This window comes from Lutra lutra, chromosome 10 (assembly GCF_902655055.1).
Source record: "Lutra lutra chromosome 10, mLutLut1.2, whole genome shotgun sequence".
Lineage (NCBI taxonomy): Eukaryota > Metazoa > Chordata > Mammalia > Carnivora > Mustelidae > Lutra > Lutra lutra.
In genome coordinates, this window is record NC_062287.1 from 47,373,560 (window position 1) to 47,397,951 (window position 24,392).

The 24,392-nt window shown below is 38.1% G+C and overlaps 1 protein-coding gene across 12 annotated transcripts in view; it reads left to right on the forward strand.

The window, feature by feature from the left end:
* DLG2 (discs large MAGUK scaffold protein 2) overlaps positions 1 to 24,392 on the forward strand; it is a 2,065,329-nt gene that overhangs the window by 2,017,431 nt on the left and 23,506 nt on the right. For 7 of the 12 annotated variants that reach the window (XM_047691090.1, XM_047691092.1, XM_047691091.1 and 4 more), the window contains one exon: positions 20,154 to 20,253. In XM_047691090.1, coding sequence (XP_047547046.1) covers positions 20,154 to 20,253 — 100 coding nt within the window. Of the gene's footprint in view, positions 1 to 20,153; positions 20,254 to 21,101; positions 21,148 to 24,392 lie in introns of all 12 variants that reach the window. The other 5 variants (XM_047691101.1, XM_047691102.1, XM_047691096.1 and 2 more) reach the window with 1 other exon arrangement.

Sequence of the window (24,392 nt, forward strand, 5' to 3'; positions counted from 1 at the left end):
ATAAATAAATAAATCTTAAATAAAATAAAATAAGAAAACAGTCTTTAGTGTTGACTAAATCTTTTTGTGATGATGCTTCTGAAATGTATATAAACAAAATTAAGTACAAATACCATATGCTTATAGCTCTTATCATCTATCATGTTAAAATCAATTTACAAATTAAATGCCATATATGTTTAATAGTCCTATATTAAAGCAAGAAAATTCCAAGTCACCATGTTAATGTGATTGGTGGTGCCGCTGTGTAAACCTGGTTGCTCCTGCTGTGTGGACATTCTTTTGAATTATATGGACTGGGTGTTTGGCAAAGACTCCGCTGTCACGCTGCTATTTGTCTATGGGATGCCCACTGCAAAACCAATATGGAGCTCCCAAGCTGGCCCTCACTTCTCACCTTTTACCCACCCCCAGCTCAGACCCCTTAGGAGTTGCTGAATGAATGAGGAGCTCCGATAGCACACTACAGATGCCCTCTGTGGCTGAATCCAGTCTGGACAGTTTTCTTTGCCTGCCTCACCATGCACACTCAGCTCTGCTCTCCTGGGCCTGTCTGCAGAGATGAGCCTGGAGCAGCACCTCTGTTTAGCCCCCATGTGAAATAAATTATGCTATTTTTAGTCTGCCATGGGCAGAGAGATCCAAGGAATAAACTTTCTTTTTTTTTTTTTCCATTTAATAGTAGGATCTTCCCTATAATGAAAATACATAACACTCTGATGAGTAGATTTGGCAACCTGTCAGCTGCAAATTCCCCTTCTTTAAAATTTATAATCTAAGTACTTAAAGTTGCTGATTCAGTGATAAAAGGATGGTTCTGCACTCTACGTCTGATTTCTGTAGAAAAATTTACACTGGTCATTGATTGCTTGCTTACTTCTCGAGCAGAAGTAATCATCCAGTAGTACCAAATGTAACTGAGGGGTTCACAGTGCGGGCCAGAGCTGTCTCTTGAGCATCTTTCGCACAATTTGTCTGAACCCCGCACTCCCCTAAATCCTACACCTCCATCCAGAAAAGTCTCAGGATTGGGGAAGAGTTGGGGGGAAAAGAGGTGGCTTTGCGCCCCCTGTTGGGCAGGCCTTTTCTTTGCCTGAATTGAGCTTTGCTTTTCTAGCTCCATGGGCAGTCTCCTACTCATTCTTTTTTTTTTTTTTTTAATTTATTTGAAAGACAGAGATCACAAGTAGGCAGAGAGGCAGGCAGAGAGAGAGTGGAGGAAGCAGGCTCCCTGCTGAGCAGAGAGCCCGATGCGGGGCTCAATCTCAGGACTCTGGGATCATGACCTGAGCCGAAGGCAGAGGCTTTAACCCACTGAGCCACCCAGGCGCCCCAAAATGGTGCCCCTGAGCCTTCTCCACCTACCCCAGGGGCCCTCACTCCCTCCTCAGTGCCCTGTTATATACACCTCCATCGTAACAATTATAACACAGTGTGGTAATGATTTATATACACCTCCATCGTAACAGTTTTAACACAGTGTGGTAATGATTTACTTAAACTGTGAGCCCCACATTTTGTGCTCCCGGTGCTGCAGAGGGGACACACCTGGAGGACAAAATTCATCACACATACCATTCAGCAGGAGCCAGCCTGAGAAGGTGAGATTTTGCAATTCTTTTTCCCAGAGGAGGTGTCTTTTGCTATTTTGCACCAGACACTTTTGCCTTTGGAGCCCTAAAGCTTATAGAACAAAAAAATACTTACCGTTTATTGAACACTTACCATGGGTAAGCCTATACATGTCTGGTTGCATTCAGAACTACAATAGCCCATGATGGAGGAGGTATTAGTATCCTCCTCCTTTGGAGTCTTCAAGTAATGGATATTGATGTCAAATGTAGTGTCTCCTAGTAGGATTTGCACTCTTCATCCCCTATAAAGAGAATGGATAAGGTCTAATCATATTATCAGATGCTGTTTCCTGGCACTGTGCTATGTGAGGCAAATACATTTTCTCTACAATTGTAGAACACAATTGTTATGTGAATGGTATGTGGAAACAAGTTGCAAAAAAATTCTTCTTGAACCAGGATAGTGGCAGGAACGATGAAGAAAAAGTGACAGAAACTCTCAAGTAAGGAATCAAGGATGATTGCAGAGTTTCTGGTGGATGCTGAGGGGGAAAATAAATCCTCCCTAGGGACATGAAGCATTCTCTTTGGCTTTAAAGTGACCATCCTCACCCTGAGATCCCTGGTGTCTTGTATAGAAATAACAATGAACCTGCTGGGCCGTGTCAGCTAACATGAATAGGAAGGGTGTGTGTGTGTGTGTGTGTGTGTGTGTGTGTGTGTGTGTGTGTGTGTGTGTGAGAGAGAGAGAGAGAGAGAGAGAGAGACTGGGAGGGAGAAGGATAAAGCATTCTTAAATGGAAGTGTTGGGGGTTTTGAAGGTGTTTTTATTCCTGTTGAGGGGTATATGTGTGTTTTCATGGTTTTTATCTGCACAGTCTAAAATCTTAGAGGAGTTCAGATCCCTGCCAAGTGAAAATCTGTGCTTTTATCAGTTACTATTTGAAGTTTGGCAAGCAATGTTCAATTTTTCTTTCTCCAAAAAATGAACTGTTGAGAAATCTTTGGGCTACTCCTATCTCTCCACATTAGAACTAAGATATCCCGCCCCCTCATGAGCTCTATTGTCTTAGAAAACAGAATCCACTAGCATATAGCATTTGAAGTGTTCCTCAGAGGAAATGTGTAAATAGAAGGCTCAGCATGGGCTGAACAACAGTGTCCCAGATGGAAACACCTCTCCACTCACCTGCCACACTACTGAACTCCCCAGTGAGAGTTCTAACCCCTGTGACTCGTCCTGTTAAAATGGGGCTGTTGGCTGAGGGCCCAGCAGTTTCAACTCTAATGGATTTGCCTTCATTTGTGAGTTACCCCTCCTTTCAAAAAGCAAATAAGAGGTGAAAATTATTCAATCAGGCACAACTTTACAAAGGATACTATTTATTATTGTGCTTTATGTATTGGTTTGCCTGTAACTCCTCCTGAGACACGAATGCTGCAAGTGACGTCTTTGTGCTCTGGGTCTGCGTTGACATCAGATCATGGAAGAGAAAAAGTAAACTGTCAACTCCTGACACTGAGTCATCATCCAAGAGGGTGAAGCTGGAAGAGACCAGCTAAAGGAGGGAAGGAAATAGGGGGAATGGTCAGAGGGAGGAGGAAATATCTTCACAGCATAAAGGAACTTTAAGGTCATTCATTTATCTCCCTGACTGACAGAATAGAAAGTTGATGCTCAGGGAAGGAAAGTGACTTTCCCAAGCTCAGGTGGGTAGGAGAGCCTGGGCCAGGAGTCTCTCCTGTCTCTCCTCTGAGTTTCCATAGCACACGTAGCATGAATGGCTGCTTATTGCCCAGCACGAGACAGTAAGCCCCACAAGCAAAGCAAATTATTCCTCTGAGCCTCTTGTGTTACCAGTGGTGGTGGTGATGATGACGATGGTGATGATAGCATGAAGTAGACATTATTATTAAATTTGTGATACAGAAACAGTAATCCCAGAAAGGTTAAACACCTAACCCCAAGGACACAAAGCCAGTGAATTAAATCAAATTGTTAATAAGGAGGACTCTGAAAAAGAAAAAAAAAAGTGTGTCTAGCAGAGAAGCAGTGTGCCTGGGCCTGTCTGACCCCAAGACTGGGCTCTTACCTCTTCCTTGTGCATAATCCTCATTTAATAAGTACCTGGGAGGATATACAGGTCCTGGCTTCACCCTTTAACGTGACAGGCCTCCATCTGAACAAACCAGATTGTGAATGAAGTCACTGGTCCCTCCCTTCCTGCCCGCAGTACAACACAGCACAGCTCCTCTTCCACAGACACCTAGCTGCCGACCAGTTCTTCCCTCTACCAACTCTGCTTAGGGAGCAGCCCTCCCTGTCCTCAGCCCTGGAAAAGTACAAACAGAAAACAAAATAGTAGCGAAGTTTGGGTTTTGGAGTCAGAGAGAGCTGAGTTTAAATCTGGTTCTGCCACTTACCAGCGAGGCAAATTGATGTCCCCTCTCTCTGTCCTAGTTTTCTTGTTTGTATGCATGTAATAATATAGACAGAGATGTGTGTGTGTGTGTGTGTGTGTGATTGTGGGGAGGATTTAATGATATTATTAGTATGAAATGGTTAATTAGACATATACTAACAGTGGCTCAGAGAAAGAGCTCAACAAATATTTGTCACTATTAATATTATCAATGAGTTTACATTCAAATTGGAGGACAGATACACTTTGAGTTATCAGAGAGCTGTCAAGAACTCTGCCTAACTTCTTTGGCTGATGGAATAACATCGCTCTCTTTATCCCTCTTCCACTTAGTGAGCAATGACCTATCCTTCAATACCTAGTTCACATTTCACCTCCTGCTCCCCTCCACAGCAGAACTTATTCTGCCTTCCTGATGCCTCTCTAGTACCTTGCTCACACTGTCACAGCGTACTAATAACTTAAGAATCTCTCTCTGTCCCTGAATTGCAAGGTCCTTCGGAGTTTATTACACCTCCAGAGCCTAGTACAGTGCCTGGCTTATACTTAAGCTCAGCATATATTTGGTACATGAATAAATGGAAGTAACTGCATAGAACAGAGGGGCCTAGAATAATTTGGAGAGCCTTCTTTCAGAAGGTGGTCCATGAGGGACAAGTAACTTCAGAAGTGCTTGGATAGGCAGTAATGGAAACAAGGGGAAAGACAATTACTTCGTTACTTTCTTTTTCTTTAAGATTTTGTTTATTTATTTACAAGAGACTGAGAGAGATAGTACACACACACACACACAGGAATGAGAGGCAGAGGGAGAGAGAGAGAGCGGACTCCCTGCTGAGTGGGGAGCCCAATGCAGGGCTTGATCCAACAACCCTAAGACCATGACCTGGGCCAAAATCAAGAGCCAGACGGCCAACTGGTTGAGTCACCCAGGCACCCCAACATTTTATTACTTTCTATTGGCATAATCAATGTATGGATTTGAGTAAGGGTCCTCTCCTCACCCAGATAGGGTAAATCAGCTTACACCTTCCCGGCTGGCCTCGTGGCATCACATCACCTTTATCATGAGTGTGTAGGACCAGCCAGTAGAGAGGAGAGGAGCCCCTGGGAAGTTGCAGAAAAACTGGCATTCCTGAGAATGAATAAATGAAACTGTGGAGCGCTATGCTCTCTGGAGGTGAACATTATACTTCACACTACTCACTATTCTCACAGCCCCTCATGGAGCTGTCACAGAAATCTCATTGCATGAACCATTTGAAAAGAATAAAGCAACAGGGGTCATGTTTCAGAAATAAAGTATAAGATCCCACGGAAAGTCATTTGCCAGCAGAAGTTCTCAGTGATGGTTACTGGGGCTGTATGCTGAAAACAGAGCACAGGGAGTACTTGGAATCTTTGCAAGTGGTCATAAGAAAGGCAGTATTGCCTAATGGTTAAGGCTCAACTCTGGAACTTGGGAATGAAACCTGGCTCGTGAATCATAGCTGGTGTAATTCCTGGAGCAAGTGATCCACCTCTCTATTACAGTGTGGACACAATTTGAGGCCACTAAATAGAAGCTGATGATAGTTGGAAAGCACTTAGGATGGGAGTTCGTGTAAATCACTTACAAAAACACCTGCCATGTAGGTTAGCATTGAACAACTGTTTTTAAAAAATGCTGTTATGGGGCACCTGGCTGGCTCAGTCGGTAGAGCATGTGACTCTTGATCTCAGGGTTATGAATCCGAGCTCCACATTGGTTGGGTGTAGAGAGTACTTAAAAATATATAGATTTTTTAAAAATGCTATTACAATGACCAAGTCCCTGTTACCAGCTTTTCTCCATGCATCGTTCCGGGGCCCTGTGGCAAGTGCAAAAGAAAACTTTAATACAAGATCATGTTCCTTATGGAGTTAGGCTGAAGATGAAACATGAAACTAATATAAATAAGGCAATTAAAGAACTCTTAAGTCCCAAGCTAGATGACTCTGGGCGATGAGAAGGGAGAGGACTGAAACAGGCCGAGAATGAGGAGAATGAGCCTAACCCAATGGTTCCTCAATTAAAGTTCATTAATGATAACTAATATTGGATTCATTCAGGTTAGGATTTTATCAGCTATATTGTCAAACTCCAGATTGTGGAGGAAAAAAAAATATAAAAATAAAACAACCCTCTTGATTATCAGTCCATTTAGAGAATGCTAAAATAGGAGGGAAGAGAGTTCACTTAACTTGATCTTGAACGAGGTTTCAGAATTTGTGAGTGAAAGAGGTAAAAGGAACCTCAAGGATTGGCTGGACTAAGCACCATGATGGAGAGATGTGAGGTGACTTGCCCAAGTCATCCTGGAAACCCAGGTCTCTTTTTGTTTCTTTTTGTTTCTTTTGATTCTTGACTCCCTGTGGATGTTCACTGGCTTCTGTGGCTCCTGAAGGGTATTCTTCTTGTGTCGTATCAGTCAGCTGGTTGGACTCGCATCTATGAGTCCTAGAACTTTTCCTGCCTGTGCTCACTGCCCTTCCTACTGTGGCCAGTCACATGCCGACAACCACATTGTGGAGGCTTAGCCCTGTAGGCATTGACAAGAACCTTTGTTTTTGTTATTGTTGTTTTGCTTTTTTATTATTATTATTAACATGTAATGTATTATTTGCTTCAGTGGCACAGGTCTGTGAATCATCAGTTTTACACAATTCACAGCATTCACCATAGCACATACCCTCCCCAATGCCCATAACCCAGCCACCATATCCCTCCCCCCAACCCCCCTGACAAGAACCTTTGAGCTGTAGCAAATAGCAAGGGATAGAAAGGGAAGAAAATGAGGGAGGGGGAAGAGGGAATGAAAGGAAAAAAAATTTAAAATAATTAACAAGAAAATGAAGAAATCAGCAGTATGACCAACATCGGATCCATGGAACTATTCTGAACCTGTCTTCTATCTAATACATGAGGATTTTTTTTTTAAAGATTTTATTTATTTATTTGACAGAGAGAAATCACAAGTAGGCAGAGAGGCAGGCAGAGATATAGGGGGAAGCAGGCTCCCTGCTGAGCAGAGAGCCCGATGCGGGGCTTGAACCCAGGACCTGGGATCATGACCTGAGCCGAAGGCAGCGGCTTAACCCACTGAGCCACCCAGGCACCCCTAATACATGAGGATTTAAAAATAAATCCAGTGTGTCCCATTGATAAGAATATGGTGAAAGTGGGGTGCCTGGGTGGCTCAGTGGGTTAAAGCCTCTGCCTTCGGCTCAGGTCATGATCCCAGGGTCCTGGGATCGAGCCCCACATCGGGCTCTCTGCTCAGCAGGGAGCCTGCTTCCCCCTATATCTCTGCCTGCCTCTCTGCCTACTTGTGATCTCTCTCTGTGTCAAATAAATAAATAAAATGTTTAAAAAAAAAAAAAAGAATATGGTGAAATTGGGAATAAAGCTTTTGGTTTTTTTTTTTTTTTTTGCTTACTATTGTTTTCAGAGCCTGTGGGTTGTTGTATAAGCCATAGTATTTTGCAGCTTAAAGATGAAATACTAGGGACACCTGGGTGACTCATTGGTTAAGCATCTGCCTTTGACTCGGGTCATGATCCCAGGGTCCTGGGATAGAGTCCTGTGTGGGCCTCCCTGCTCAGCAGGGAGTCTGTTTCTACCTCTTCCTTTATTCCTCTCCCCACCCAAGTTGTGCTCTCTCTCAAATAAATAAATAAAATCTTTTTTTAAGAAAAGATGAAATGCTGGATGAGTCTAGAATTATGAAACAGTAAATTGGAATCCTATAGCCTGCAATTTCCTATGGAGTCTACCACACAAAATGGTGCACAAATTGAAAAAAGAGAATGACACATTATCAGAATGCTTTACTAAATTTTATCATCTCTGGCACTAATCGCAAATATCAAGATCCATTTCAGTGCAGACTAGAATTGCTAAGGGACCATCAGAGGGCTTGCCACATAGAAGTACATAGTAGTCATTCAATAAATATATTAATTGATAAAGTGAATAATGAAAAATTACAAATTTATTAATAAAGAAAAAAAGACTGCATGAGTGGCCCACTAGCTGACAGTAGGATGAAGGTTCCATCAGCTTCAGTGAACTTGAAGAAAGCCATTTCAAGTCTTTCCATCGACTAACTATAGCTATGACCCAGTGACCAGAGTTTCAGGTTTGCAAGGTAGGGTGGATGGTGGAAGAAACTCAGCTGTAGTAGACAACAGAGCACAGCAGCACCATCTTTGGTGTTTGACTCTCTGATACTTTCATTTGCCCATTCACTCATGTCCACATTCATTCTGGAATACTTTGCATCTTAACAAATAGATTCATACTAATCCCAACTCCAAAGCCCTATGTCCAACATGATAACCTCCCTGGCCCAACCTCACCAAAAAATTAATTAATTAATTATTTAATTAAACAAACAAACAAACAAAAAAGTAAAATAAAATAAAATAAAAATTCAGGAGCAAGGTTGATGGTCTCCAGGCCATTTAGCGACTACCTGTCCACAGTAACAGGCTATGGCTAAAGTCAAAGTCTCCTTTTTAAATTGATCAGAGCGGTGCTGCTTTGACACTCATGACCTACTCAGGAAGAACAGTTTAGCCAGTTATTTTACTGTCTCTGGTTATGATGCTCTGAAGTGTAAATATAGTTTTTCATAACTTATTATTGTCTCATAGCTTTAGATTTTAATGTAAAAGTAATAGAAGCTTATACTGGTTTGACAAATAACTGGTCTTGGAAGAGTTAGTCTTCAAGCGGAAAATTTTGACAGAGAAAACCCAAACTTAATATCTCAGTTGTAGGATATACCAGTGTTCTCTTTTAACCTGATTAAGTAAATTGTGCTTTTGGCTAATGGATTCAAAATGTAGCTTTTTCATGGAAGGCTTACATTGTAATGGGGTAATGGAGAGTGTAGGGGGTTTGGGGAAGAGAAAAGCAGTTAGGACACATCATTGGGACTAATTAGAAATTAAGAATAAATGATTGCTGGGGAAAATGTCAATCAGTACAGATCATTCTGAAAGCAGTTCGGGAATATGTCAAAAAAAGGTTTTTTAAGATTTTATTTATTCGTTTGACAGAGAGAGAAACAGAGCAGGAACACAAGCAGGGGGAGTGGGAGAGGAAAAGCAGGCTTCCCGCTGAGCAGGGAGCCTGATGGGGGGGCTTGATCCCAATACTCCAGGATCATGACCTGAGCCAAAGGCAGACACTTAAAGACTGAGCCACCCAGGTGCCCCATGTCAAAATTTTAACTATTCACAATTTTTAACTCAACAATTCAACTTCTAGAAATCTATCCCAAGGGAATAATTTGAAACAAAATATGTTATAGTCATTGCAACATAAAGTACTTAAAAATGGAAAACTATAGATGTGTCTGACAATATAGGAATGCATAAGCCAACTGTAATAATCCACGTGATGAAATACTAAATTGTCATTCTGTTTATAAGATATATTGGTTTGAAGTCATAATTTCTTTTGGTATCTTGTTTTGTTTTGTTTGGCTTTGCTTTGCTTTGTTCTAAGTAGGCTCCATGCCCAGTGTGGGGCTTTAACTCAAGACCTTGAGATCAAGAGTCACATGTTCTACCAATTGAGTCAGCCAGGAGCCCCGTTTGTAGTCTTCATTTCTTTTGATGTCTTTTCTAATTTTGGTATCAGAGTAATAGTGGCCTCATAGAATGAATTCTATCTTTTGGAGGAGTTTGTGAAGAAAAGGCATTTATTCTTTTTAAATGTTTAGCAGAATTCACCAATGAAGCCATCTGGGCTTGGGCTTTTCTTTATGGATAATTTTGGAAATTACTAATTCATTCTATTTGTTATAAACCTTTTCAGAGTTATTTTTGTTCTTTCTTTTTTTAAAAGATTTTATTTATTTATTTGACAGAGAGATAAAAAGAGAGCACAAGTAAGCAGAACAGCAGGCAGAGGGAGAGAGAGAAGCAGGCCCCCCACGAAGCAGGGAGCCCAATGCGGGGCTCCATCCTAGGACCCTGGAATCATGACCCAAGCCAAAGTTAGCCGCTCAACCAACTGAGCCACACAGGCGCCCCCAGAGTTATTTTTATTCTTGAGTCAGTTTTGGTAGTGTCTTTCTAGAAATATGTCCATTTCATCTAAATTACCTAATTTATTGGTATACGACTGTTCATTGAATTCCCTTATAACTTTTTTTATATCTGTAAGGTCAGTAATAATATCCCTTTCATTCCTGATCAGTAATAATTCTCTCCTTTTTTCTTAGCCAGTCTAACTAATGATTTATCAACTTTATTTATCTTTTCAAACACCCAACTTGTGGTTTTATTGATTTTTGTTTGTTTGTTTTTCTATTCCCTAGTTTATTAAGTTCTGCTCTAATTTTATTATTGCCTTTTTCTGCTTGCTTTAGGTTTAGTTTGGTCTCTTTTTTTCCCAGTGTGTTAAGGTGGAAGACGAGATTTTTTTTTTTAAGATTTTATTTATTTATTTGACAGAGAGAGAGATCACAAGTAAGCAAAGAGGCAGGCAGAGAGAGAAAGGGAAGCAGGCTCCCTGCTGAGCAGAGAACCCGATGCAGGGCTTGATTCCAGGACCCTGAGATCAAGACCTGAGCCAAAGGTAGAGGCTTAACCCACTGAGCCACCCAGGTGCCCCAAAGATAAGATTTTTTATTTCAGATATTTTTTAATGTAACCATTTTTTAGCTGTAAATTTCCTTCCAAGTACTGCTTTAGCTGTATCCCATAAATTTAGGTAGATTATATCTTTATTCTCATTCATTTAAAAGTATTTCCTTGTTCTCTTGAAATTTCTTTCTTGATCCATTCGCTAGTTAAGAGAGTGTTGTTGTTGTTTTTGTGTTTTTGTTTTTTTAATTTGCATATGTTTAGTGATTTCCTAATTTCTCTTTGTTACTAATTTCTGATTTCTTTCCATTGTTTTGCATTCATTAAATCTGATGCTTCTGAAGACTCCCTTATGATATGGGAAGGTGTTTCTGTCCTCTTTAAAATAATCCCATTTAGTGAGTTTTACTAAGTGTCAGGCCCTATAATAAGAGCTTATCACATTATCACATTTAAATACTCAGAACCGAGGCCCAGAGATTAAATAGCATTTCTAAGGTTATACAGCTAAATTTCAAAATATTTTCCCATGAGACTTTCCTATGTGGTACAGTAGTAAAAAAAAAAAAAAAAATTAAAATTCTATAGACCATATAATACAACTAAATTTAAACAGAATAATTTGTTCAAAAACAAAGAAACAAATCAATTTTAGTGTTATTGTTTCTCACAATGAGATGACAAGTAACTTTTTTCCTCTGTTTCCTTTTAAATCTTCCCTAAAAGAGACATGCTTCATTTGCTAATAGAAAACGTATTTTTAACAAACTAGCCTATTAGTTAGGAAAGGGAATAAAAGTTAATTAGCAAAAAAAGTTAGAAAAGGAAAATGAAATGGTAATTTTACTGAAGGCATTAATACTTCTAAAAAGCATTTAAACTTTCTATTTATGCAATTATGGACCATAGAGCTAAAAATGTGATACTATGCAAAAATGCATACAAGCAAATAGCTGAGCCACCACATTTTTATTACTAGTAATAAACAGCAACTAAAATTAAATCAGATTATAGAGCATAGAATTATGAGATAAAATTCATGAGAAAAACAAATTATGAGAGATAATAACTGCAGAGAAAAGCAGTAAATTCAAATATCACTCATTTGGTGATGGTCTTATTCTTCCATTACTTCTCCCACTTTCTCCAGATGTTTGTTAATTCCTCATGCTCCTCCTCCTCCTCCTCTTTCTCCTTCTTTTTGCCAGAAGTTTCTCCCCATATTACCGATAGGAATCGTCACTCAAAACTTTGGTTCATGCCTTCATTTGATGAATATTTACTGAGTACCTACCATGCTCTAGATCCTGGGGATACAGAAATGAAAATGATATGGTACCTGCTCTGAGATCATAATGTAGTAGGAGAGAAATATATAAAAATGAGTGGCATTCACTGTGACAGCCGTGGTAGAACATCTGAACACAACCTTAAAGATGTATCCAGTTATTCATGAGATGGGCAAAGAGGAAAGCATTCCTATAACCACCACCTGAATCAAGATGTAGAAAGAAGATATACCTATATATATTTAAGAGAGTAGGCTAAGTTAAAAATTTATTTTAGGGAAGGGTCATGTTCTAACTACAATAATTCCTCAACTACTGACTTGATTTCCACCACCCTGGCTTAGTTTTTCCTGTTCGGGAACTTCTTATGATTAAAGTCATCCATAAGTACTCTTCTGTATCTGCCTTCTAACACTCAACAGAATGCTCTTGAGATTATCCATGTCGTGGATGCTTTTAATTGGCGAAGTAGTTCAGTTCTTTTTATTGCTGAATAGCAATAACAATATATTGTATGTATCAGTATACCACAGCTTATGACTTCACCTGTTGATGGACATTAGGGTTGATTCTTGTTTGGGGTCATTGTTAATATTCTTGTACATGCCTTTTTGTGGCATGTGTTTTTCTCTTGAGTAAATATCTAAGGCTAAATTTCTGAATCATAGGTTAGCTATGTGATTAACTTTATAGGAAAGTGCCAAACTATTTTTCAAAGTGGTTATACCATTTTACATTCCCAACAATGATTTCTGTGAGAGTTCTTATTGCTTCACATCCTTACCAACACCTATCATGGTTAGCCTTTTTAATTTTATCCACTCTAGTGGGTATTGCAATAGTATCTTGCTTTTGGCTTCAGTTTGCTTTTCTCTGATGACTAATGATATTTTTCATATGACTTTTGACCATTTGTATATCTCACGTTAAGTATCCAATCAGGTCTTTTGCCCATTTTTTATTGGATGGTTTTTCTTTTTATTGTTCAATTGTAGAAGTTTTTAAATATTCTAAATAAAAATCCTGTATCAAGCATATGTATTTTTTTTAAAGATTTTATTTATTTATTTGACAGAGAGATCACAAGCAGGCAGAGAGGCAGGCAGAGAGAGAGGAGGAAGCAGGCTCCCTGCTGAGCAGAGAGCCCGATGCGGGGCTCGATCCCAGGACTCTGAGATCATGACCTGAGCCGAAGGCAGCAGCTTAACCCACTGAGCCACCCAGGCGCCCCTCAAGCATATGTATTATATTGTTTTCTCGTTTGTGGATTGCGTTTTCACTTTCTTAATGACCTCTTTTGAAGAGCAAAAGTTTTTAACTATGATGAAATCCAATTTTCCAATTTTTTAACTTATCATTTGTTCTTTTATGTTCTTTCCAAGAAATATTTGCCTATTTTAGATTACAAATATACTCTATATTTTCTTCTAGAAATTTTATGGTTTAAGCTTTTAGAATTGGCTCTGCAATTCATCTCTAGAAAATTTTGGTGTATGGTACAAGTTATTGTGAAAAATTTCAAACATAAAATATATGGAAGGAATATAATTATGAACTTTTGTACACATTACTCGGCTTCAACAGCTATCAAATCTTGTCATTCTTATTGTGCATATTCTCATATGTATGATGTATATATATGTATGAGATATATGAGGCATATTTGTAAAATTACAGTCTTTCTTTTGTTACCATCCAGAATTTAATCCAGGACCACACTTCCTTAATCTCCTTTGATCTAATATGGTTCTTTAGCTTTTTTGTTTTTCAAGGCGTTGGCATTTGAAGAGGATGTCTCTTAATTTTAGTTTTTCTGATTATTTCTTCATGGTTAGTTTCATCTAATACATTTTTGGCAGAAATACCGTATCAGCGATATTGTATACTTCTCAGTGCTTTCCATCAGGAGGCACATGGTGTCAGGTTATCCCACTGTTCGGTGATGCTAAGTTTGATCACTTGATTAAGGTTTCCCTGCCAGATAACTCCACCAGAAAGGTGGCGTTACTCACTTTTTTAATAATTAAATAATATGGGAGGAGATAAATATCATGTTCCCCAAACAACTTTCAATCAGTAGTCTTAGCACCCACTGAGGATTCTTGCCTGAATTGATTATTACTATGGTAGCTAAAAAATGATTGATTTTCTGGCTTTACTACTCCTAGAGTTGTCATTCTATTAAAACAAAGAACTTTCTCTTCCTTCTCATTTTTGATTACTTAATTTAGGTAGTTTTGGTAATCTGCCTGGACTCATGAATTTCTTTTTTAATTCAGTTGTTATACTCAGTTACTACCATTATTCATTTTCATATTCAAATTGTCTAGATTTGGCTGGTGTGATCTCTTTTAAACTGACTTTGGTGTCCTTTTGCTATGCCACCAATAGTTTTAGGTTTTTTAAGTTTTGCACTGTTTTTGTGTTTATGATTAGTACTTCCTACTTTCCAGACTCACATTGTACTTTCCCTGCTGGTGGAATGAGCCATTTCTTAAAAAACACTAGTTCCTTTTTTGCAGAAAATGGTATTTAGAAAACAAAATCTGAGCCACCAGGTATCAGTACATCTAGGCTCCTTTAGTGAACACAGAGAGGAAATAAAGTTTTTCAGAAAACCTTAACTTTATGTTGGATGCCTTTAATTACTATTCACCATCATAAGATTCTTCCTGTCCTTCCCCCATCCCACATTTGTAGCTCTCTCCTCTTTCACAGTGACAACCCCACTTCCCAGCAACATCCATGTGTTTACTCATTTGCTCATTACTCATATACCAAATGGTTTCAGAATTCAACTAACAATAAACCTGCTAAGTAAAGTTCAAGATTTCTGTATAATTCTATCTTGAGAATATATTCTGAGGGTAGTCATAGTATTATGTTCCTTTCATATTTTCTGAAGCAAATCGAGTGTGTCAGGTCATTTCAACTGTAACTATTTCAATGTGGCTCAACCACAATGCCCTTATCACAGGTAAAAATTAACAATTACTGAATTAACAAATATTCTGGGTTATTTTTCAGGTCTCAAATTGACTCATAAATACCATAAATGCTTTTTTGTCATTTTGTTTTGTTTTACAATTTATTTAAACCAGAAGTGAAATTTATTGTAATTGGTTGATCCATCCTAAATCTCTTCTGATTTTTATGTTTTCCCTCCATTCTTTTTTTGTTTTCTTTCAATTTTTACTTTTAAAAAACCAGGTCATTTGTCCTACAGTTTGCTCCAGATTTTCCTTAGAATATAATTTATCATGTTTCTCTATTTCTATAAATTCTTTGTTGGATGAAAGGTTTAATTATATTCAGATTCACTGGAGAAAAGGGTTTTGTTTTGTGTTCTTTTCTTTTGAAAATAGATGTTTACAGAACTACTCTATAGTAATATTTTATTCTCCCATCAGGAAGCATATATCACCTGATTGTCTTTTTTGTGTGTGTGATATTACCAGCTACTGGTGCTCAATGCCTAGATCCATTGATTCATTAGGGTTGCAAATGGAACCCTTTTTGAATTGGACGATGTTCTAGACACACATATGTATACACACATCCATATAGAGACATTTCTGGGAACAAATGTATCTCAAGCCAACTCTTGTCTTTCCTTTAGCAATCTCTTTATTTCATTCTTACTTGTTCTTGACCCTCTCTTGTTATAAAAATCTCTTTTCTGTACAAAAACAAGATATGTATAATACAAAGTGATGGCCCAAATTTATAGTAACAACTTTCCAGGGGGAATACAATTATCTTAGAGGAGATGGGATACAAATAAATTAAGAGGAAAGAGGCATTTGTGAAAGATAAGGAGGCCACAAAAATTGTGTTATCTGGGCTCAGTACAAATTTAAATCTGAATTCTTCCCAGGGAATGTTCATATCACGAAGGTGACATTTTAGAGCTAGGAAACATTTGAGATTTGAAAATTTTGAACAGGAATATGGAGAAAGAGAAACTGACACATACCCCTAGTTTTAAAGTTTTCTGCATGAAAAAGACAAAAATACATCAATTCACTCATGTGTCTTTAAGAGCATGGGATTCAAGTGAAAGAAGCAGCAATTTGAGTTTTTTGTTTTGTTTCCTTTCTTTCTTCATGAAGCATGTATTATCTTAAGCCAGTTCAGCAATGCCATTACAACTTAGGGTCAAGCTGAGCAGTTTCATGCCACTTGACCTAACAACTTAGAGATTTCCTGAGTGACAGTGATAATATGCTGACTCCTGGTATGGGTGTTCTAATGTCTGTCACAACATGAAAGGTATTCATTTAACAGAGGAACAACAGAACCAGATAAACAAGGCATGTGTATCTGATTGATTGCAGGGGTTGGGGAGGGTGTTTTCAACTCATTCAATTCAAGATAAAAAGTATTTGCTCCACGTAAAATGTAAAACATGCTGTGTTTGTTTCCTCCCATCCTATGGTGTAGGGGTTGGGGAGAGGTTCCTTTTTTTTAATAACTTTATTGAGATATAATTCACATAGTATACAATTCACTCACTTAAAGTGTACAATTCAGTGTTTTTTAGTATATTCATAGGGTTATGCAATCATCACCACAGTCTAATTTTAGAACATTTCATCTGCCCTAAAACTAACATCATACTCATCAGCTGTCACTTCCCACTCTCTGTATGCCCTATCCCCAACCCTAACCAACCACTAATCTACTTTGTCTCTTTAGGTTTCTGCCTCTCATGAACAATCACCTTTTCATTGCCATTCACAGCTTGTCCCATGGAAATTCTTTTTATCTTATTTTTTACATTATCAATAAGAATAGAATAGACCCCTCAAAAACACGAGTGGGTATCAAAAAAATTGTAACAGGATAACCCACAAAAACATTGTTGAATCCAATAACTTCTGATGGTTTAAATAAATAACTGCCAGACAATGAAGCTGTAGGAATGATGACAGGTTACGGCATCATGAAAGTCAAGTGCTAATAATTTTAAATATAAATTTGAAACAGGCTTGGCTTGCAGAAGCTTTTCTTGCTCATAAGAGCAACATTATCTTCAACCAGTAATTACTAGTTTCATTCAAATCCTGACTTCACCTCTCACCAACTATGTGACTCTGGACAAGGAACAGAAGATTTATAACTTTGGTTTCCTCATCTGTAACGTGGGAATAATGATGATAACAACCTCCTGAAGTTAGTGTGGAGATTAGCACATGTACGGCTTTTAGCACCAAGCCTGGCACATAATAAGTGCTCAGTAAACGGTTGTTGCATCACTTTTGTTCATAAGAACTCAGTGATTCAGGTCAAATTCTAAAATGGAATCCTTACATATGCCAACTTGCCACTTGCTACACGTGATTGGTATTTTCAAAGTCTCTATTCAGAGAAGTTTCCTGCCATGAGAGCATTAGATGGAGGTCCAAGTAAGACACAGCAGTGTAGAGGGAAAAAGTTGATCAAGTATGATTAACGGAGCTGTAAACCAGCCTTCAGTTGCTTGAGAGCCATGTGTTCTATAAATAGTAAAAGTGCTAATTTATTATTTTCACCTAACACTCATGTAACAGATTCTCCTTTTTTAAATAAAAAAAAAAAAATTACCAGCAACAGAAAGCTCATATAATGGTATTATACATGTCTAATAAAAAAATAAAGACTAGCGTTAGAGCATTATAAACCACCTATAACCTCTTACATTTGAAATGTTTAGCTAAGACCCATAATGTGTGACTTTTAAGTCTGTGAGTGTGAATGGAAGTTGTGATTTGGTTTTGTGCCCATGAATGTGAGGCCATTTAACCACCAATGATTCTATTACCTTCTCTTTCATTCCAATACAGAATGAGTTTGGAGAATAAGACTAATAAATTAGATAATTTTGTTTTGAGCAATTATTATGTATTTTTCTGTTCTTTTAAAGATGTGATGCTAAATATTATTATATCCCAATCAGATGAGTCATGATACACAACATTTTCATACTGGGGAAATGTTAACACATTACAGTCCTTGCTTTGAAATGAAAAAAGAGTTAATCACAGACAACACATATTCATTTTCCTTTGACCCCATGAGACAAGTTAAATGATGTGGTTTGCATGTGCCCCCATTTTGGCCCTTACACACCTCCACACTGCCCATCTGTGTCTACATTTTAACCCCAGGCTTTCCTCCTTTGGGCACTGTTTTGTATTTGCATGAGAATTTGTAAATTTTTTTTTTTTTTTTGCATGACAAGTCATCCATGCATTTGTTGAACTTAAATGTCTAACATATCTTGCAATACACGTCATTAATTCTCACATAATTTTTTCTTTTATTTTCAGTTACTGAAGTTTAAATATGCTTGAAAAGTAAAAGTAGCATGAAACTGGAGTGATGCAAGAATATTTAATATTCCTTTAATGACATCATTTTTTAGCTGGGAAAATTTGGGGGGCAGTTTCCAGCCTTGTCTCTGGACACAAATCCTCAATGACAAGTTCTGACAAAACTATATTGCACATAAGTGCTGTCAGCGGAGTCATAAATCCTACAGTAGTATTCCTTTTTACCCTGAGAATGTATATCTAATACTTGATGCGTTACATATAAAATATGTTTCCTAATTTCAAAAATTATTAAATATTTGACTTAATTACTTTTTTCTTCAAGCTTTCTTAATGGGACATAAAAATTAAGCTCCACTGATTTGGTGAAGTTCCTGGCACCCAAAAAAGTAATAAATTACTGAATGAGAGCACCAACATTTTAGCACTTTAATGTTTCCTACATAAACATGACTATCAAAATGGATATCTGATAGAAAGCACATGAGTATGCAAAGAAACTAAGTAACGTACACTATTTAGTCAAGCTTCAAAACCATAAGGCATGCCACTGATTCCCTCCAGTGGATAAAATACATACATCTGAACAAGGGCTTTTCCTTCCAAGTAGTCACCATGCTGGCCCGACATTTATTCCTCCCAGTTGCCATTGCTAAAACTGTTTTGGAACACCCCTTGTCAAATTACCTTCAAAGTCTTTGGCACATTCATTTTAATACCTACATGGTAACAACTCTTGCTCTTTGAAGAGTGTCAGCACCAGTCAAATAAGTATGGTAATCAAGCTGGTGAAATATTTTTTAAATGTTATGTGAATATGAAATTATTAAGACTTGCAGAGCCTATGGCTTATAAAATGACTGTGAATTCATTTCCCAAAGAAGAACCCCACAGCATTTACATAACAGCAACAGTCAGAATGAATGAAATTTTCTTAAGGGGTCTTCTGGTCAAGCAAATGAATAAGTTCTAATATATGTCTTATATTACGTATATCTGTGTTACTTTTAATTAAGCCTCATTTAACCTAATGAAGTAGTTTACATTTTTAAGGACAATCCTTCTTACAGTATTTTTTATCATGGCAGAATATAGGCAAGTAACCATTATTTCTCTCTTGCTTGAGTACCAAGTTAGTATCTCTTAATATCAGATTTGGGTTGACAGTGTCCCAGCTGTCACCAACTAGCCTTGTGATATTAGCAAGGGACTCAACCTCTCTGTGCCTCTGGCCCTGTTCCCAAGATGAGGATGTGGGGCTCATGTGTCTTTAAAATCTCTTTTAAATGAATGATTTTTATAGATCTGTGTGTGATATTATAAATATCATATATCATAAAGCTACACACTTCTCTGTGTGTTTTAAATTAAATCCAAGCCAAAGTAACTCACATTCAACTTGCTAAAAATGACATCTGGGCACTGATGTGTCTAGTATCTCTAAGAAAGTCTTCCCTACCTGACGACAATGATGACGATAAAGATGACATTTGTATAGCATGTTATGTTGATCCTGCCTCACCTCAGTCTCACACCCTAAGAGTTGCTGTCATTATCCTCCATTATACAATGAAGAAGATACTGAGGGTCAGTGAGATTCAGTTACCTGTCTAAGGTGATGGACTAGCAAGTTGTAGAGCCAGGACAGAAGGTCTGGGTCTTCCACTTCCAAGTTAAGACCCCTTTCCTCCATCATCATTTACCTGCAACCAGTCTTTTCATTAAGAGGCATTTTTTCCAAGAGGTCATCTTTCAGAATTTACACTCCTTGAAAATAAAATCTGCCTTCAGGGAGCCTCTGGTACCTCTTTAGACTATCCACTTGCGTCACTACAGCTCTCTCTGCTTTTACAAACTAGTTGTTTTGTCAGCATGAGTGTGACAACAATTAGACGTCCCCTGTTTTTGCCCCATGCCTTTTCTCCTTCACAGTCATTCAATGACAAGCGTAAAAAGAGCTTCATCTTTTCACGAAAATTCCCATTCTACAAGAACAAGGAGCAGAGTGAGCAGGAAACCAGTGATCCTGAACGTAAGTAGATTCTCGAAGAGAATGTCACATGCAACACAAGAGAAAAAAATTCTTCACGGGCAACACGCATGATGTAGGCTCCCGCACGCCACACGCCTAGGCAAACAAACATGGTAGGCAGGCAGGTCAGGGCTTACTACTGTGACCAGTGTTTGGCGGTAGTCTGGATCCTACCCTTGATGTGGCTCTTCTTTGCAGGATGCACTGGAGAGGGACTTCAGGAAGCTGGGACTTTGCTTCCAGCCAGCATTTTTCTGTGACCAGGGCTGGGTCTGGTTTGCCTTTTCTGTCCTACCAGCTCTTGAGGGCTTGAGACAAATTCTTTTCTGAACAGAAATACTGAATTCCATTGCCACATGTATGTTTTGAATTCTAGCTCATTGAGAGCAATTAAATTGTCTGCATTGATTACTAGCCCTGCGTCTACACCTTCCCTCCCAGCAAATATTAAATACTTACTGGGCAGTGAGCTTGCATTTGTGGATGCTAAATCGAAGAATTTGTCTTAAAACTTGGGAGTGGAGCATTGCTCTGAGTGGTACATTTCTGTGGCAACATTAACAGCGGGCAAAAATGGCATTTGGTGAATCTTCTTCTTTTTCTCTAACAGTCTTATGATTTTTTTTTTTCCTTCAACTCACCATCTTTTGAGTTGCTTTACAAATTGTTGTGCCTCAGCCCAGGGAGTTTGGGTGAAAGTTGTTTCAAAAGAAGAAAGAGTGGGATCCAGATTGCTTAGGCAACATGGTCTGTCATGGTAGTATCCATTTCAACTCCACTGACTTCTTCCTTCCTCTTCCGTGGCTGTTCTTCCTCTCTCATTGCTCTCTCTGGGGACTTCCATGCAGGACATCCCCGGATTAGGTGACGACGGTTATGGAACAAAGACTCTGAGTAAGTTCCCAGGAATGGTCACTGTAACTTTTCTTTTCTTTTCCTTTCCTTTTGAGTTTGGCTTTTGTTCCTTTTCTTGAGGGCCTTTCACTCCTAGCATGCACAAGATACGAGTTTTATGTTACCTAGCTGTGAATGCTCCTACAGAGTAATTTCAACCGTTTTGTTCTGCATGTCAGCATTTAAAAGCCAAGTGTGTCAGGCACTGTAACTTCTGTTGCAGTTCACACCTTCCCTTTCTGACCACATGATGTGGCCAACATGGTCACGATGCCAACCACAGCATCCCTTGCTCTTACAGCCTAACACCTCCCAGAGAGCAAGAAGCCATGTTGAAAGAAAGGGTGAGCTAAATGTTCTAGAACAAGAAAGCAGAAATGTACTTTACGTCCTTTCTTCTGCCTTGGTAGCCAGAAATATTTAATGACCTTGCAGACATCCGTAATTGGGTCGTAATTTGCTAGCAGTAAAGGAGCTATTTTATTGTCAAAGGGAACATGCCTTCTCAAAAAATAAACATTAAGCTATTTGATCTTCCCTGGATAATTCTTTGTTATTAACTATGATTGATTTTTCTTTCTGACTTGCAGTGATCCTGCTTGAAACGTTTGTATGATAACGTTTTAGATATGTATTAATACGTTTTTCTATCAGTCACTTATTAGCTACATTACATAATCAGGTCTTCATTTTGTAGTATAGACTATAGAATAAAGTATATTAAACCTTTAAATTTTCTAGTTATTAATGCCTTTAGTCTGTGTCTCATTGCACTGAGCAATAAAAATTAATAATCCTATGTTAATATACTGTGCTATGATTTTTCTTTCTTTAACACTAACTCCATTGTATAGGCACCAATGAAATAAGAACAGTTTTGTGTCTTTTGCAACTGTATCACATGCTCATTTTCTTGTTTATTTTGTTTTGTTTTAATTTAACAGCTATGGGCAATATTTTTAGAAGCTGTTCATTTCATTTGTATAAAACAAAATAGCATTGAGCTGGACTTTGTTTCAAGAGCTGTTACTTAACCCTGTGTAATGATACGCCTCATCCCTCAGAGTGTTATTTTGGACTTTTTTTAGATATAGATATAGAAAACAAAATCTGATTAAGAGTACTGATCTTTTTAAAGATGAAAACTTTATCTTTGAATCTGTCTGTGGGATATGTCATGAAATTTTTCTTGAATTAGTGGCTGAAGTTCAAGTGTTGATTTCAGTATTATCTGGATGGCACCCAGTACCACCAGGTTCTAGATTTTCAATGGGGGCGGGGTGCGGAGGAGAAGCATTTTAATATATTGTGAATAAATGAACATCCCTGAAAAGTAGTTGCTATTAGAATATCAAAAATATGAGCGATGACCTTTTAAATCCAGAATGTGCAAATGTTTGTTTTGCTTTTTAAAAAATCGAACAGATTTCACTAGGTGAAGTTATTTGCCAATTAACGCTATTGTCAACCATCAACGTGTTCTCAATTTCTTTTTACCTACACAATGGAAAAATTCTGTGATACAATTTCTTGATACTAAGAGAGATTGGTTAAGTAAAACATGCATAGATAGTGTAGCTTTATTCTCAGTTATTTTAAAAGTGAAACAAACGGAAAAAAAAAACAACAATGGCAGGGACGACAACAACAGCAAACCCTGTCATCTCCAATTCACGGTACTTAGGATAATCATGTATATGAAGATACACCTTTGTTGGGTGTGTACCTTGACTTTTTTTCAACAACAAAATAAATGAGCCCTGTGTCATTCACACTTCTTTCCCTAGTGCCCCTCTGCACTTGTAAAATGCGTGCCTAAATTAGCAACACAAAGAGAAATGATTAGTGTGATTTTAGCCCGTGTTTTGATTTTCATTCTCTAAAACTAATCCTTCCAGGATGCATTAACTCTGTGAGAATCCTTCCACAGTGTATACGTGTATCCCATCATCACATTGTTCACTTTAAAAGTATTTTAATTTGTCAATTACACTTCAGTAAAGCTTAAAAAAAAAAGACTAATCCATCCAATTGGTGGCAATCTGAAATACATTTTAAAGTACTTTTTTTTTATTAGAGAATCGTATCCTATATTCTTTTGCTTTTTCTAAAAATGAACAACAGTTGCCACTTTTTAAAAGCCTGGTTATTGCTAACGAGCTTCAGAAATCAGTCATATATTCTTCATTTAATTAACCTGATAGACAAAGGACTTGATACGATAATGAATGTATCTTCTATAACTTAATACAGGGTACAAATGAAATGACTTTTGGAAATGAAAGCTCTAATTCTGGCATATACATTGCTGTTATGTTAGCCTAACTGTGTTTTTATGAAAAAAAAATTTTGAAATATCACCATACCAGCAAGTTATTCAACATGAATTAAAAGCATACTTCATGCCAGGACCTGTGCTTGGTGTTGGACCACTTATCACCTGCCTATTTCATTCCTCTAGAACCTAATGCTATCCAAGCAAGAATCTTAAAATAAAATCCGGAAAATACTGAACTAATTCATAAACCATTTTTCAGCAACTCATTTCTTCCTTCAAAATTTTCTCCTCATTCACTGAAGCAGGAAAAATCTTCCAACTGTCCCTTTTTATCCTGAGAATTCGTTTAAGAAATATTTACATAGAAATAAATTTCACTGGGGCCCAGGGACTACCTGGCAATCTGAAATGCAGTGTTCCCCCCGAATCCCTAAAGGCTAACAGAGAAACAAAAAGCTTGTAATCCAACAGTGGCTACCCACCAGAAGCTTCTGACCTTAGCGTCAGGAAACATCCAGCTGAGACAGATGGACCTTTGTCACACAAAACTGGAAAACCAGGCCCATGTGAATGGAGCAAAGTATGCGGAGAAAGAAAAGTGCTTAGATTGACGTTCTGTATTTTTTTTTTTTTGCAATTAAAGGTACTTTCCTGTTTGCTAAAAAGAAGACCCAACAATCAAGTAGTAGCTTCCTATAATGTGGAGATAAAGTTTTCATCTTTTGTACCGTATCTGAGTTTTCTTAATGCCACCTCTTCCGCAGCCTTTCCCGTGCCTCCCGCTTACACTTGTAGTGGCCTTGCATGAGTGTTATCCTTTCACGTCGGCTGCTCCCCGGTGCTTGGTATTTCTTTAATTTGCTGTGCTGTTCTTGCAGAACATGTCTCTTCTAACGCCAGCGATAGCGAAAGTAGCTACCGTAAGTTACTGCTTTGGTTTGTGGTTCTTTTCTTTGCGATTGCTCCA